The sequence below is a fragment of the Miniopterus natalensis genome, chromosome 19, assembly GCF_054644295.1.
Source record: "Miniopterus natalensis isolate mMinNat1 chromosome 19, mMinNat1.hap1, whole genome shotgun sequence".
In the NCBI taxonomy this organism is placed as follows: domain Eukaryota; kingdom Metazoa; phylum Chordata; class Mammalia; order Chiroptera; family Miniopteridae; genus Miniopterus; species Miniopterus natalensis.
This window is the reverse complement of record NC_142099.1, coordinates 7,558,483-7,573,335: the sequence shown is the minus strand read 5'-3', so window position 1 is coordinate 7,573,335 and position 14,853 is coordinate 7,558,483. Positions and strand designations below refer to the sequence as shown.

The 14,853-nt window shown below is 35.5% G+C and overlaps 1 protein-coding gene across 2 annotated transcripts in view; it reads left to right on the top strand.

Annotated features, from left to right (window-relative positions):
- Positions 1-14,853, top strand: part of TRIM33 (tripartite motif containing 33) — a 51,711-nt gene that overhangs the window by 19,982 nt on the left and 16,876 nt on the right. For both annotated transcript variants that reach the window (XM_087827656.1, XM_016223289.2), the window contains exons 5-12: positions 2,312-2,428; positions 5,070-5,184; positions 7,519-7,665; positions 8,127-8,244; positions 9,636-9,910; positions 10,496-10,660; positions 13,633-13,833; positions 14,167-14,299. In XM_087827656.1, coding sequence (XP_087683782.1) covers positions 2,312-2,428; positions 5,070-5,184; positions 7,519-7,665; positions 8,127-8,244; positions 9,636-9,910; positions 10,496-10,660; positions 13,633-13,833; positions 14,167-14,299 — 1,271 coding nt within the window. The remainder of the gene's footprint in view (positions 1-2,311; positions 2,429-5,069; positions 5,185-7,518; positions 7,666-8,126; positions 8,245-9,635; positions 9,911-10,495; positions 10,661-13,632; positions 13,834-14,166; positions 14,300-14,853) is intronic.

The window sequence follows — 14,853 nt, the reverse complement described above, 5'->3', positions numbered from 1 at the left end:
TAGATATGAAGGGAAGGATCATCTGACATTTGAAGAGAGCCACTGTCATATGTTACATACATTGTGGGACATGATGAGAATTCTCAACTCCTGTCTGTCTTGTCTGGCATCACAGAGAGAGACTGAAAAAGCTTAAGTATTTCCTTTCTCAGCATTCCTGGCATTAGGGTAGCTCTGATCCACAGTTTATGGCCATAAAACATAAGCCCATTTAAAGTCTTCGCTAAATAGAACATCTGGACTATTTTGTGTCAGTTTTTCTTGAGGATATTTTTCTTTGAGTCATACTTTCCTGTTCCTTTGATTGCCTAGTGAGTTTTTATTGAGATTTGGACATTGTGGGTAATATATTATAGAAACTCTGGATTCTCTTATCTTTCTCTGCAGACTCGTAATTGTTGTTCTAGCAGGCAGTTAAATTACTGGTTGATTGATCACCTTGAATTTTGTAAGCTTGTTTTTACACTTAGTTAGGGATGATCTGTAGAAAGCCCAAGGTATTTCCCAAGCCTCTAACTTGGTTGGACTCAACTTCTAAGTTCCGTTTCTTGAAAGGTCATATGAAGGCTTGGTTTTAGGCTTTTAGAACAGGATAGGCCTAGGATAGCATGCATTTCAACACTATAGTTCTTTTCCTGTAAGGTGTGGCCTTTCCGATTTCTTCAGTAGATGCCTGGGAGGTGAACAGAGTCCCTTCCTCCACTGGCTCAGCTGGAATTCTGTCTGCCAGAACTGCTTGACCTCCAGGTTTTTCTTCCATGGTCAACTTTATAGCAGCTGCATAATTTCATCCTGTGCATATACAGCCCAAACATTGCATATGGACTTGGAAGGGATTCACTTATTCTGTATCTTCCTTTCCCCTTCTCCCACCACTCCTCAGCCTCACCCTGCACAGCCCCTTCTCTTCCAGTACCCTGTTCCATGGATTCCAGGAGCTCAGTAGTCTCAAACCTTGATTTCTGCCTCCTCAGCTCCAAGAAACTTCTAAAAAATTATGTTTGTATTGATTTCAGAGAGAGGAAGGGAGAGATAGAAACATCAGTGATGGAGAGAGTCATTGATCAGCTGCCTCCTGCACACCCCTTACTGGGGATTGAGCCCGGGCATGTGCCCTGACTGGGAATCAAACCGTGATCTCCTGGTTCATGGGTTGACTCTCAACCACTGAGCCACTCTGGCTGGGCTCAAAGAAACTGTTGTGCTCTGCGTGGTCTCCAGTTCTCTGTGCCAGTTATTATGAAATTGTCTACAGACAGAGAGAGAGGTAGGGTGATTGTGATCCTCTCTGAAGGACCACAGAATTTCTTTGAAAAATGCGTTTGGCACAGGTTCTCCAATGACTGAATACATTTGCCTTGTATATTTCTGTCTTGTTTTATAGTTTTTGGTACCAGGGCTAGTCTCATACCCATTACTCTGTCATGACTGAGAGTGAGTTTCCTTTGTTTCACCTTAATATTTTTATCCCCTATTGCATATAGAGAAGGGTTATTTGTAGATTATTTTTACAAATAATAGTTGTGTATATAGTTAGAGAAGGGTTATTTGTAGATTATTTTTGAGCATCAATATGGTTTAAGAGGGGGTGGTTGTTTAAAACCTAATACTAGGCACCTTTATTAAAGAATAAGATGGTTTATTACAGTGGTCCTTTGAATGGGACTGTGTAAGTAACATTTCTTCTAAAGAAACAGCTTTTCTTGGAAATAGGCCTTTAACTTAAGAAATGGACAGATGAATGAATATCTACATAGATAAGCTTTAAAGCAGATAATTTCACTCCTAGATTTATATTAGAACTATCTAGAAAGCTTTAAAGAATACTGATGCCTTAGTGCTACTCCAGACTGGTTAATAAGAATCTTAAATTACATTTTGGGTCAAAATCTTTTTACGGTATTTTAAGAATAATGGTAAATCACCCTAGGTGGTTTTAGTTTTTCAGTGAAAGTTGAGAACCACTACTTTTAAGAAGAACCTTTGCCAAACTCACTTTTGTCTTTTTCTGTAAGTTCTTCTAAAGTTAAAAACAGCTTTTTAGATGAGATCCAGATAGTTGGTAGAAATGACACATTCATATCTGCTATTAGTCCTTTCAGAGCTAGATTGAGAGGTATGGTGACAAATTGAGGTTTCCTATCCAAGCTGATGGGTAGTTAAAAGTTGCTATTGACAACATATGTGTGGATAGCATAGAATGCCAATCATTTAAGTAAGGTTTCAAGATTTACCTATGCAGCTGTTTTTCATTTCCAAAATCTTAATAATAAATTTTTGTTTTCAATGAAGTTTTGTTTTTTGTTTTAAGGTACCAGTTTTTGGAAGAAGCTTTTCAAAACCAGAAAGGTACAATTGAGAATCTGCTGGCTAAGCTGCTTGAGAAGAAGAATTATGTTCATTTCGCAGCCACTCAGGTGCAGAATAGGTGAGTGTGCGCCTCAAAACCGTAATTTACTTCCAGGTCGTTAAATACAGTGGCTCCAGCTTCAATGTTTAAAAATTTATATTAGTATGAAGCATATTAAAAAATATTATTTTTTAGAGGGGTAAATGGTTATAAGTTTGAGTTTGGAGTGTAGTATTTGTTAATTAAGTAAACTTTAATTGACCAAAATTTTGAATAGTCTTTCAGGATACATTTTTGACTATTTTGTAATTAATAAGACTTAGTTAAATGTGAAAAATGCAATTAATATATGGGGAGTTAAATTTAAAATAATCCTCATCTGAGGATATGTTTTTATTGATTTTTAGAGAGAGAGAGTGGGGGGAAAGATAGGTAGGAGAGGGGGAGAGAGAAGAGTCATGTGAGAGAGAAACATCAATTGGTTGCCTCCCTTATGCACCCCTACCAGGGATTTAACCGGCACCTTGGTATGTACCCTGACCGGGAATTCGAACTCTCAACCTTTTCGTATACGGGACAATGCTCCAAACAGCAGAGCCATCCGGCCAGGCCAGGGCTGAATTATAAAATTTAACTAGAGACTGTGGAACACACAGGAGAGAGAATATGAAGAGGGGTGGACAAATTTATCATCTGTAAAACAATCATTAAAGACAGTACTTCTCTTAGTAGTAGTAGTATAAAATGAATATATAGCACAATTTCTGGCACAGAGTAAACTCGCACATTTTAACTGTTGCTATTTATCAGTAATACCATCAGTATTAAAAATTTCTATTTTGGTTTATTTCTGAATAAACCAAATTTATTGATAGGCAAGTGGGACTAAACTTCATAAGTGAATAGATTAACAAAATGAGGGCCCTTAATGTAGGAAGACTAACACTTGGAGCTGGCATAATGAAAACTCATATATTCCTGGATTTATGAATAGGATTGGTAGGTGTTTATTCTTCAGTCACAGATGTAGAACTTTTAGGTACTTTCAGAATATTAAAATTAATTTATGATTATTTAAAACAGCACCTAGTAGATACTGAAAAATTATTAAACAGATGAGTGAATGAATGAATGATACATTGTATGTTAGAAAATAGTTAACTAGGTGGTACAATTCTCATCTTTAGAATTTGCAGTTATATGTAAATACAAACACACACTAATCATGGATGGTTAGTTCGTATGGATATGTCAGGATGTTTTGGATATGCTGATGTGTTGTGGGTTATGTTGGAGATGATAACTGTCTTCTCATAAGTTACAGATGGATGTCCTTTTCAGAGAAAGGATAGTGAGTTGATTCACATGGCAGTCTCATATTTTTGTCTATATGTTTTGTACATATTTTGAATTTTTGTACATATTTTGTATATATGTTTCTGAATCTGTGTAGAGAAGTAGAATAAGAAGTTTATGTTTTATAAGATTGGAAGGGGTTGGGGAGATTGATGATTTCATCTTCAAAAACCTTTTAAAAAAAGCTATTAATGATGCTTCTCCGTTTAGACATGTTTTTTGATGACCTGTCTCCATTTTTTTAATGTACATTCATTTTTTTCTTCCTTCACAATTGAACATATAGTATACATGCTTAAATCCAATGAGAGTCTGACTATGGCTAACTGCTCTCTGCTTTCAGCATGCTTAATGATTTTAATCTTTGGCAAGATCATTTTAAGTTTGAGTCCCATATGTCTTATCATTAGTAATCAATACTCCCATTAAAAACAAAAAGTTTTCCACTGACTTTAAGGACAGAATTGAATAAAATTTTTAAGTAAGTGCCCAAACAAGCACTGATATACAGACAAAGGAGGGAAAACTATGCTATTGTGATTAAGTGTATTAAAGTTATTCAAATTTGAATTTGGCAGATGAAGGTCAATGTAGAAGTTGAAAATGTGGGTTATAGTTTGTCTAGAAGTAGAGTTTATAAAAGTTAAATGCTTCCTTCTTATGGTTGTTTAACATTTTACTTATTTATATTGGTGGGATTTCCCCCTTTTTATTTTATTTATAAAATATGAACCAAAACTTTTCTAACCACAATGGGAGCTTATACCTGTTTCTAGAACATCTGACAGCTATGTTAAAAGAATGGATTGAAAATACTTAATGCTTTTAACTGTATATAGTAAGAAACCATTTTGAGAAGATCTGTGAAAGGGGAGTGTATTAGAACCCATATTTGAAGTGATTAAGTTATAAGTGAAAATTAATGCTTCTGAGCTTAACTCCTACTATTTGGAAAGATAATTATTGGTTGCAACATTGTTTTTTTGCACATTGTTCTTGAAAATCATTTAGAGGAAATAGAGCCAGTGTGCCAGGTTTGGTACTAACCAGCAACCACTGATGTCAGGAATTTGTATGTCACATACACGTCATAGGAACTAAAGGAGATTACCATCTAGATAGATTCATAAACTGGCCTTTTTGAATTTAATTTAAAATGACTGAATATTTAATCCATTCTTTGTCCATATACATCACTCTTTTGGACCAAATTGAATGGTCAGGTCTGCTGAAACATAAGTAGTACATTTTGACAAAGGTTTCATTTTAATCGCTCGGTTAAGTGCCCAGTTGGATGAATTTCTGTAACAGTTGATGATTTAGAGATAAATTGATAACCTAATGATGCATTTCTCTTATTCAGGATAAAAGAAGTAAATGAGACTAACAAACGAGTAGAACAGGAAATAAAAGTGGCCATTTTCACCCTTATCAATGAAATTAATAAGAAAGGAAAATCTCTCTTACAGCAGCTAGAGGTATGGTTCAAAACCAAAATCAAACAAAAACTGCTTCTGTTGCTCTTTAGCTGTTTTTTAATGTTTATTGAAAGGTCTTTTAGATTGGTTGGGGGATACGGAAGTAAACTAAAAAAAAATTTTTTTTTTAATGTTCTATTGGAAAATAGACCTTTTTTTGAGTTAGTTACTTTGCACCACAATTTAATACCACTGATTTTAGCTCTGTAATTTAGAAGAGAGTGTTGTCTTAGGAATGAAAGAATGATTACTAAAATGTGATGTAAGTGAAGACAAGGCTAACCCATCACATTGTGCCCTCCCCCCCCAGATTCTCAATTTAACTTTTACATTCATATGAATGTATGTTGGGAGTCTACTTGAGTCATTTGTGTGTTTCACTTTATTTGAAAAATATTCCATAGTTTTGCAAAAAGTGCTGCTCATTTTGAAATTTGTAAACTTTAAACTTTAGTTCTGCTATATTAGGTCTTTGTTTTACAAATTTGAGATTAATATGTAGATGTAAATTTCTAGATTCGAATTCAATTTGTGAAACCCAAATTAAGCTTTAATCAAAGACTCATCTCTACTGACCACAGTTCATTGGTTCTCGAAATTTTGTGCTCTTAAGTAGGCTTAGTTGATACGGGGTTATATTTTCTGTACTATTGAGTAGTAACAGTATAAGCTACGTATTTTTGATTGCTTAATAACTTCATTACTATTAACCTCAAATTTTCCATAGTAGATTTTCTTTGTTCAATTTCCTTGTAGAGCACTTAGAAATATTAGACACATAATTACATCCAAATGAAAGAAATTATGTCAGCATAGTGTTATTTCTGAATTTCATCTTTCCATTGAAATAACATTGACAAAAGTACTCTAACACCTCTTGTTAGAGTTGATGGTCTCTTTCCTGTTACACATCCAGCCAGTTGCACTTAACCCTGATAAATTTTTGTTTTCAAAAGGACCACATAACTAGAGAGAGCACTGAGCGTGCAGTGATTTTTGATATCTTTTAACTTACTGTAAATACATTTTTAAGTATAGGTCTAAAATAATGTTTTTAAACCATTTTAAGAACTTTGGAATGAGAAGGTACCTCTTAATGCTAAAATATACATAAATACTTAATGCTAATCTGCTACACATTCCTAACACGCTGATAATTTAAACAGAAGATGTTTTCTAGTGTAATATGTTCCCAAACTTTGTAAAATAGAGGTTTTCCTAAGTTTTATAAGAGGGATGATTTCCAGGGAAATTGTCGGACTTCTTTCAGCTAAATACTGTTATTCATTGATTTACATTATAAAATGAGCAACTTGTTTTCTTAGGGGGAAAAATTGTCCAGTTAACCAAGTTGAGTCATTTTTTGTAAAAAAAAAAATGGTTAATAGCGAAGTAGATAGGTTGTTTGGTGTGCTGAATGTCAGAGTACATGGGATATCACCTGGGAGTTTTATTCCCAAAAAGCAGTTTATTTTTCCTTTGCAGCATTTCTTCCAAATTAGTCTTTCCTTCAATCCTCACTACTCACTCACTGTTTATGAACTTTCGTCAGATCAAAACTTTCCCTAACCTCTGCTCTTAGAGCTGTGGAATTCATCCTTCTCGTTTTGTCTGAGTATTTTAAGAGATTTGAACATCAGCTTCATGCCATACCAGTAGGTGGCACTGGTAACAGAAAGTTTTCTTTGGCCTGAAAAGTATAGTAAGTTAAGATTATGTAATATTATTTCTAAAGGTCAACTCATTATGCTATAGACTTCGTGTAATGTATTAGCCCAGTGATTTTCAACCTTTTTCAGCTATGGCACATATACTAATTACTAAAATTCTGCAGCACATCAGAAAATACATTTTTTACTGATATGACCAAAAAGATATATATATAATTGTGATTGATCACGCCGCATGGCTGTTGTGTTGGCTGCTGTTATTTTTTTATTTGACAGCCTAAGGGAAAAGAGGTCAGTGCCCCTGACTAAATAGTCAGGTATCGCATGTTTTAAAAATTCTCATGGCACATCAGTTTTCAACTGTGGCACACCGGTTGAAAATTTACGGATTAGCCTAATAGAAAAAGACACTATATTTAGCAAAGACATATCATCTTTTGAAGGATAAAAGAGATATATAAGTAACAATTTCTCTAGAGAATTAAGTTTTAGACCCACTTCTGTGAGTGTCTTTTCTTTTTATCATAGACTCATTGAATAATCAGGAGCTTGTTAACATTTAAAAAAAGAAATATAGGTATTGTGTTCATTATAAGTAGAAATAATGTCTTGGTACTTTTTATATAGAATTCTTCGGTGAACCTCCTCTCTTGTTCTGTTTCAGAATGTTACAAAAGAAAGACAGATGAAGTTAATACAGCAGCAGAATGACATCTCAGGCCTCTCCCGGCAGGTGAAGCATGTTATGAACTTTACAAACTGGGCAATTGCGAGTGGCAGCAGCACAGCCCTGCTGTACAGCAAGAGACTGGTGAGACACACAGCGCCTTCATTTTCCTTCAGTCAACTTTATTACACATTCAGGGAACTGAACCTGTTTCAAATGTAGATTTTTGATTTTGGCAAATGTATTCACCACCACATTAAGATATAGAAAATCTCCATCACCCACTAAAGTTTCCTTGTTCCCCTCTACCCCCGACCCTAGGCATCTATTAGTCTGATTTCTGTCTTCTCTTGAATTTCATATAAGTGGAATCATACAGTATTCTGTTTTGAAGATACCTTATATTGTAATGCAGTTTATCATCAGAAACGGCAGAAATGCAAGCATGTGCATTTGATTGCTAATATAGGTAGTCTTCTACACACTGATACTGTTTCATTTGAGACTGACACTGTGGGGCTACATGAGTTTTTATGTCTTTATCTTATATGTTTTTTCAAGTGATATTTAATATTAAGACTAATGTGAATTTTTTTTCCTTCAAGATTACTTTTCAGTTGCGCCATATTTTGAAAGCTCGTTGTGATCCTGTCCCTGCTGCTAATGGAGCAATACGGTTCCATTGTGATCCCACCTTCTGGGCAAAGAATGTAGTCAATTTAGGTGAGAAATAATTAGTTTTATGAATCTAACTTGGAATACTGAATTAGGAGGAAGCATCTAAAGCAAATTTTAGATACTGAAAGTTTTTTAACGTCACTGTAACACATAAACTTCTTGGAAAATATGTTTTTCATTGGAAACTCACTTAAACTGTGTTCATTACATCTTTAAGAATGTTGAGTCTCCTGTATAGGTTTTAAAAATGTGTATCATTTTTAACATTTCCCCACATCTTTTAAATTGACATTGACTGTTTCATATTGAAACTTAGCAAATGGGTCTTCATTCTCTGGAAGAATTTGTTAGATGCTTAGTAGTTTGTATATTAATTGTACCAAATTTTCCTGTAGAAGAGGATGTCCTGGATGCTGATGTGTCTGAAAGTTGGGTCCTGAGGAATGTTTGAAAGATAAGAGTAGCTCTTTTCACATGGAAGAGAAATGGACTTTGGTTTTGTTACTCCACAGTGTGGACCTCAGAAACATAGGTGAAAGTTACAGAGGGACAGATCAATATCTCAGTTTAAAACAAGGCAAAACCCAAAACACTTTTCCAATAATTAGAGCTGTGTACAGACTGAGTAAACTTACTTTTAAAATAGTCAAATCCTTACCATTGGAAGCTGTCAAAGCAGAGGTAGATGGCCTTCTATAAAAAAGTAATCTTTGTTTATATTCAGATTTGGCTATAGCCTTAGATCAGGCACCAGCAAACTGTTTTTGTGTGGTATGGTAGCTAAGTTTGTTTTTTACATTTTAAAGGGTTGTAAAAACAAATAATATATCACCGTTCTTATGAAGCCTAAAATATCTGGCTTGTTATAGGAAATGTTTGCCAACTCCACCTTAGATCAAACTTTCCTAAAATTTGCCTTCTATTTTTAGAAAGTAATGGACTCTATGAGAAGTAAGGAAAATTGCCATTTCTAAGGACATTAGTGGTTTAAAACATTCAATATTTCTATAGAAGACAGTTTTGTAGCAATGCAGTACTGTGCCCTGTACATTTTGGAAATTCAAAGGCAGGTGGAATCAGCAATAGTAATCTTGATTATTCTTGAATCTTGTCAGAGGAGAATTGATTTAGACTAACTAGATCGACCTCCTCTAATAACATCTCTTTCAGCTCTTTAATTTTCTGTACATCTATGTAAATAAAGCATAAGGGCAGATAATATATTCTGAATAATCACAAGTCGATTATTTGACTTTGGACTATGTTAGGTTTCTGATCTTTATCATCTTGAAACCTAGCTCCCATCCCTTCTGTACTGTTGGAAGCTTTGACTGCTGAGAGTTGTCAGAGGAAAGAGGAAAAGATAGTGATTAATCCACAAAGTAGATAATTTATTTGATTATATGCAAATTACTCTCATTTTTTAAATCCTTTAGGTAATCTAGTAATAGAGAGTAAACCAGCTCCTGGGTATACTCCTAATGTTGTAGTTGGGCAAGTTCCTCCAGGGACAAACCACATTAGTAAAACTCCGGGACAGATTAACTTGGCGCAGCTTCGGCTCCAGCACATGCAACAGCAAGTGTACGCACAGAAGCACCAGCAGCTGCAGCAGATGAGGATGCAGCAGCCGCCGGCTCCTGTGCCCACGACGACAGCCGCGACGCAGCAGCACCCGCGCCAGGCGGCCCCGCAGATGTTACAGCAGCAGGTGAGCGTTACATCGCTACATGGCTGATGTAAATCGTGAGGACCTCAAGACTACACTCTGTCCTCTATAGATGAGTTAAACATTTCACTGTGACTAGCAGGGAAAGAGCTAGAAGGTCAGAGTTTAAATATTTGTTCCGGGTATTGCAGGGATTTGGGGAAGTGTGAGGAAGGGCAGTAAGTAAATAATATGGGAAACAAAATTAATTCACTAGTACACAAGTTTTTATTTCTCCATACCAGATCTTCTTTATTTTGCACGTGATTTTGGGCCAAAGAGCCAGATTATTTTTGCCAAATATCTGATATATTCTTAAAGCATGTGTTCAAATCATTCCCATCCCTGTCCCTCGCCTGTTCTCCCTTCCCTCATCCAAATCAGAGCTGTTAATTCTGGGCTGGATAAGTTAATGTTTTAAATACACACATGTACTGAGAGAAGGGGTTTGGGGCTAGAGATGAGGAGAATGACTCATGCCTTTTACTTTGTGCCTTTCTGTATCCTGACTGTACCTGTAACATTTTATGATTAGAAATAAATTTATAAAAGATATTATTTTATAAATGCAATTTCTACCCTTTGTAGCCTCCAAGATTGATCAGTGTGCAAACAATGCAAAGAAACAACATGAATTGTGGAGCTTTCCAAGCCCATCAGATGAGATTGGCTCAGAATGCTGCCCGAATACCAGGGGTGCCCAGGCACAGCGGCCCTCAGTACTCCATGATGCAGCCACACCTCCAAAGACAAGTATGCCTAGAGTTACATTTGTAAGAGTCACACCATTTTAAAACTAAGACACACTTTTTCTTAATCACTTGCTGGGGGTAGGGTCACTGATAACTTTGGGAATGAATAGACTTAAAATTTTGTGTTCAATTAAGAGCTTCTTCGGTGCCATTAAACCCTTTATATATTGTGGGTTGAGGACCCCTGATCTAGTCCAGCCAGTTCATTTTACAGAACTAGGTAACAGAGGAGCTTATTTACCAACAGTCACAAGAGAGAATGGTAAAACCAAGATTAGAACCATAGTTTCTTGAAATTGTTCCTTGGCTCTTTTATTTATTTTTAAAAATATATTTTATTGATTTTAGAGAGAGAGAGAAACATCAGTGATGAGAGTCATTGATCAGCTGCTCCTGCACACCCCCTGCTGGGGATCGAGCCCGAAACCTGGGCATGTGCCCTGACTGGGAATCAAACTGAGATCTCCTGGATCCTAGGTCGATGCTCAACTGCTGAGCCACGCTGGCCAGGCCCTCTGCTCTTTTAATGTGACATTTTGAACTTGATACATAAAAAGGACTTTGAAAACAAAACTATGCTCTTTATTTTATTTATTTTATTTTTACTTGCTTCTCTCTACGTAGTGTTCTTTTTATGATATATATATATGCCTGCCCTTAAAAATAAATGTATTTAGAGGCATGTTTTCTAGTCTTTGCCTGAATAGTAGATTATCTTTGTATTGGAGGCATGATTTTAAAATGAATCTACTTCGACATAGGATTTCTAGTTATAAAATAATGTGGTTCATTTTATAACAGTTGGAGTGATGTTTCTTTTAAAGACATCTTTAAAGACCATCAGAATGACTGGGAGGCCTTGTCAGAAATAGATGCTGAACCATATCCACTGAATCAGAATTTCTAGGAGAGGGTACTCAGAAATGTGTAGACCCTTACTAACTCTCTCAGATCAATCTACATACCGTAGTAGACAAATAATGCCCTGGAGTAGTGGGCCTTCAGCTTTTTGGCCCAAGTACTTCTGGAAAGGCTTTTGAAAAATATGCGTTCCCTCATTTAAAGACTGACATTTAAAAGTTCTATTATAAGTTTAAGTAGTTGCAAAGGACATTATATCTGGCATATTGTAAATACTGACATTATAAAGTAAAACCCTTACATTTTATTCTGGTAAATGAATCCATTGGTGTTCGAAATACCATGGCAAGCTCCTTTTTGAAAGTCAGAATTTCACACTCCCTTTTCCCCTGAGACTTGAATATCTTTCTTCTACTACTTTCTCTGTAGCATTTTATCATAAAAAGATGTGTATTTATGTTAGACAAAATTATAAATCAGTCTACTGCAATTTTTCTGTGGGAAAAAAAGTTTGTTTTAATTTAAAAATTCTTAAATTTTCAGTGACAGTAAGGCTATTATTAAACTTTAAAACCTTTTTTTGGACCAGATTTGTATTACAATAATTCCTATACAGTTGTTTAAACAGCATACTTATTTACATGTTTTAAGACTATTAGGAAACATAAAGGGTGAAATTCTTTTAGATCTACATTTCCTTATGAGATAAATGGAGTCTTTTTCTCTTTTCAACTATATATGTTTGTATACTTATTGTTAGAGTAAGTCAGAATTCACATCAGTTTTTATTATTAGCTTATTTTTTTGTTTTTTGTTTTCATGTGAAGCTCGGGAAATGTTCACAAAAATATATGTCTGGGAATTAGAAGAATTTTCCTTAATTCTTTGAGCACTTTCTAAGTTATCAAAGCTGAGTCTCACAATGAGCTATCAAAACTTTTAACAATCTTATCAGTTGACAGCTTTTCAGGTCTTTCTTGATTTTTGTTGCTCATCAAATATCAGAAACCACTTAAAGATATGTTACACAGGTTTTGGAGCCAGGCACTTTATCAACAACGTGACAGCTTTTGTACCTTTGCTTGTTTCTCATGTTGTTTTATTTCTTTGTTACCCTGGGGCAATGTGCTAGATAAGATTAGGAGTGGGTCAGAGGTTTGCTCTTTTTTTTTTGTGGAGAAGGGGAATTGCGAAAGAAGTAGTGAAAAAAGAACCTGTAGACTACAGCACATTCTTAGGTAAATTGGGCTTTCTTTAGAAAAAAGTACATATGAAGGTTAAGGATCTGGGCATTGATTTCCTTAGAAGTGTTCACATATCCACATACCCCTTACAGAGCCTTCAGGTATTAGTAGGGGGCCAGGTACACCCTTTGGAAGAGTGCGGAAGCTACAGAATTAGACTAACCAACTGTCTTAGTGCCCTTATACTTTAGGGTCCGTACAGAAATCCCTGAATGTTAGAATTTAAAATTTTTCAATATTTCAAATGATTTATATGTGTATAGTAATTTATTTCCCAAAGATTTCCGTCTATATTATCTTAAACGGTCCTCATAACAGCCCTCACGATGAGACACATAATCATCTTTGTTCATCATTATCCACGTCTCTAAATTAGTGAGATGATGTTGCACGCATTAGAGTTAGGAATTGATGTCGTATTTCTGTTTGTAGATCCGTTGTTTCCATATCAATTATACAATACACAATTACACAACTACTTTTTAAAAAGATAAAAGAGTCAAAGGGGAATGTAGATAAAACTGGGTTTCAGGAAATTCTGTTTGAAAACTTGGGGGCTTCCAGATCATCTACCTAATGCATCTTTGTTCTGAAGGAGATCACGTCATGAGGCTGACAGGTTGAGAATTATTGCCTAGTCTGTTTTTTCCTAAATACTACACAGAAATGAAGAGAAAAATGAAAAGGCTAGGTTGGAATTATTGTTCTTCTGTATAAGTTTGAGAGGGCTTACTTCTTTGTTTCTCAACCACAGGTATCAGACTCTTAACTTGAGTATCCTTCCTTAAATTAAAAATCATTGTCAAAGTATATTTATATTAGGATATCTTGGCTGATTAAGTAATGATAGCATCTTCTTTCCTAACAGCACTCAAACCCAGGACATGCTGGACCCTTTCCTGTTGTGTCAGTCCACAACACCACAATCAATCCCACCAGCCCTACTACAGCTACTATGGCAAGTGCAAATCGAGGTCCCACCAGCCCATCTGTTACAGCAATAGAGCTAATACCCTCAGTTACCAATCCAGAAAACCTTCCATCGCTGCCAGATATTCCACCCATACAGGTTTGTATTTAAGTTGAATGAAAGATTTAAAACCTTGTCTTAATTAGGGACTTCGAGTATATTTTTCTGGTGGTGGTTTTTAAATTTAGGCAAAACTTTTTTTTGAAATTTTCAGAGTAGAATATATTTGAATTTTTAAAAGTTGCATGTACTAAAACTAGCAGTCTTCAATGTAACTCCAATATTGTTTCAAAATCACTAATTCATAGTAAATTCTTTTAATCTGATTGCTTCCCTGATGTTAGGAGAGGTATTTTTTAAATTGTACTAATGAAATTAATAACTTCTCTGTTTAATCAAAGCAAGTTTATCTTTTTGTTTTTTTCTCTTTAGTTGGAAGATGCTGGTTCAAGTAGTTTAGATAATCTACTAAGTAGATACATCTCAGGCAGTCACCTACCCCCACAGCCTACAAGTACCATGAATCCCTCTCCAGGTCCCTCTGCTCTCTCTCCAGGATCATCAGGTAAAACCAACTGAGGTACTGCCTCATTTCTTTAACATTTTGCAAAAAGTATCTCAGTATATGTATTAGTCAAGGTTCTTCAGAAAAATAAAATCAGTGGGAGATGTGTGTACATGTAAAGGGAGAGAGAGAGAGAGATGTTAAGGAATAGCTCATGTGATTGTTAGGGCTGGCAGGTCTGAAATCTGCAGGGCAGGTTGCCCAGCTGGAGACCCAGGGAAGAACTGATGTTGCAGCCTTGAGTGTAGAGGCAAAATTCTTCCTCTGGTGATCCCAGTCTTTTCTCTTAAGGTCTTCAAGCTCATTGGATAAGGCCCATGCACATTATGGAGGTTGATCTCTTTTACTCAAAATCTGCTGATTTAATCACATCTAAAAAATACCCTCATAACATTTAGACTGGTGTTTGGAAAAACAGCTCAGTACTGTATTCTAGCCAAGTTGACACACAAAATTAACAATATCATAACATACCATATTTTCCTGATTGCTATTTCTAATTATTTTTCTTCAAATACTTTAGGCATTCTTCAGTTAACTGAAGTAATATTGGT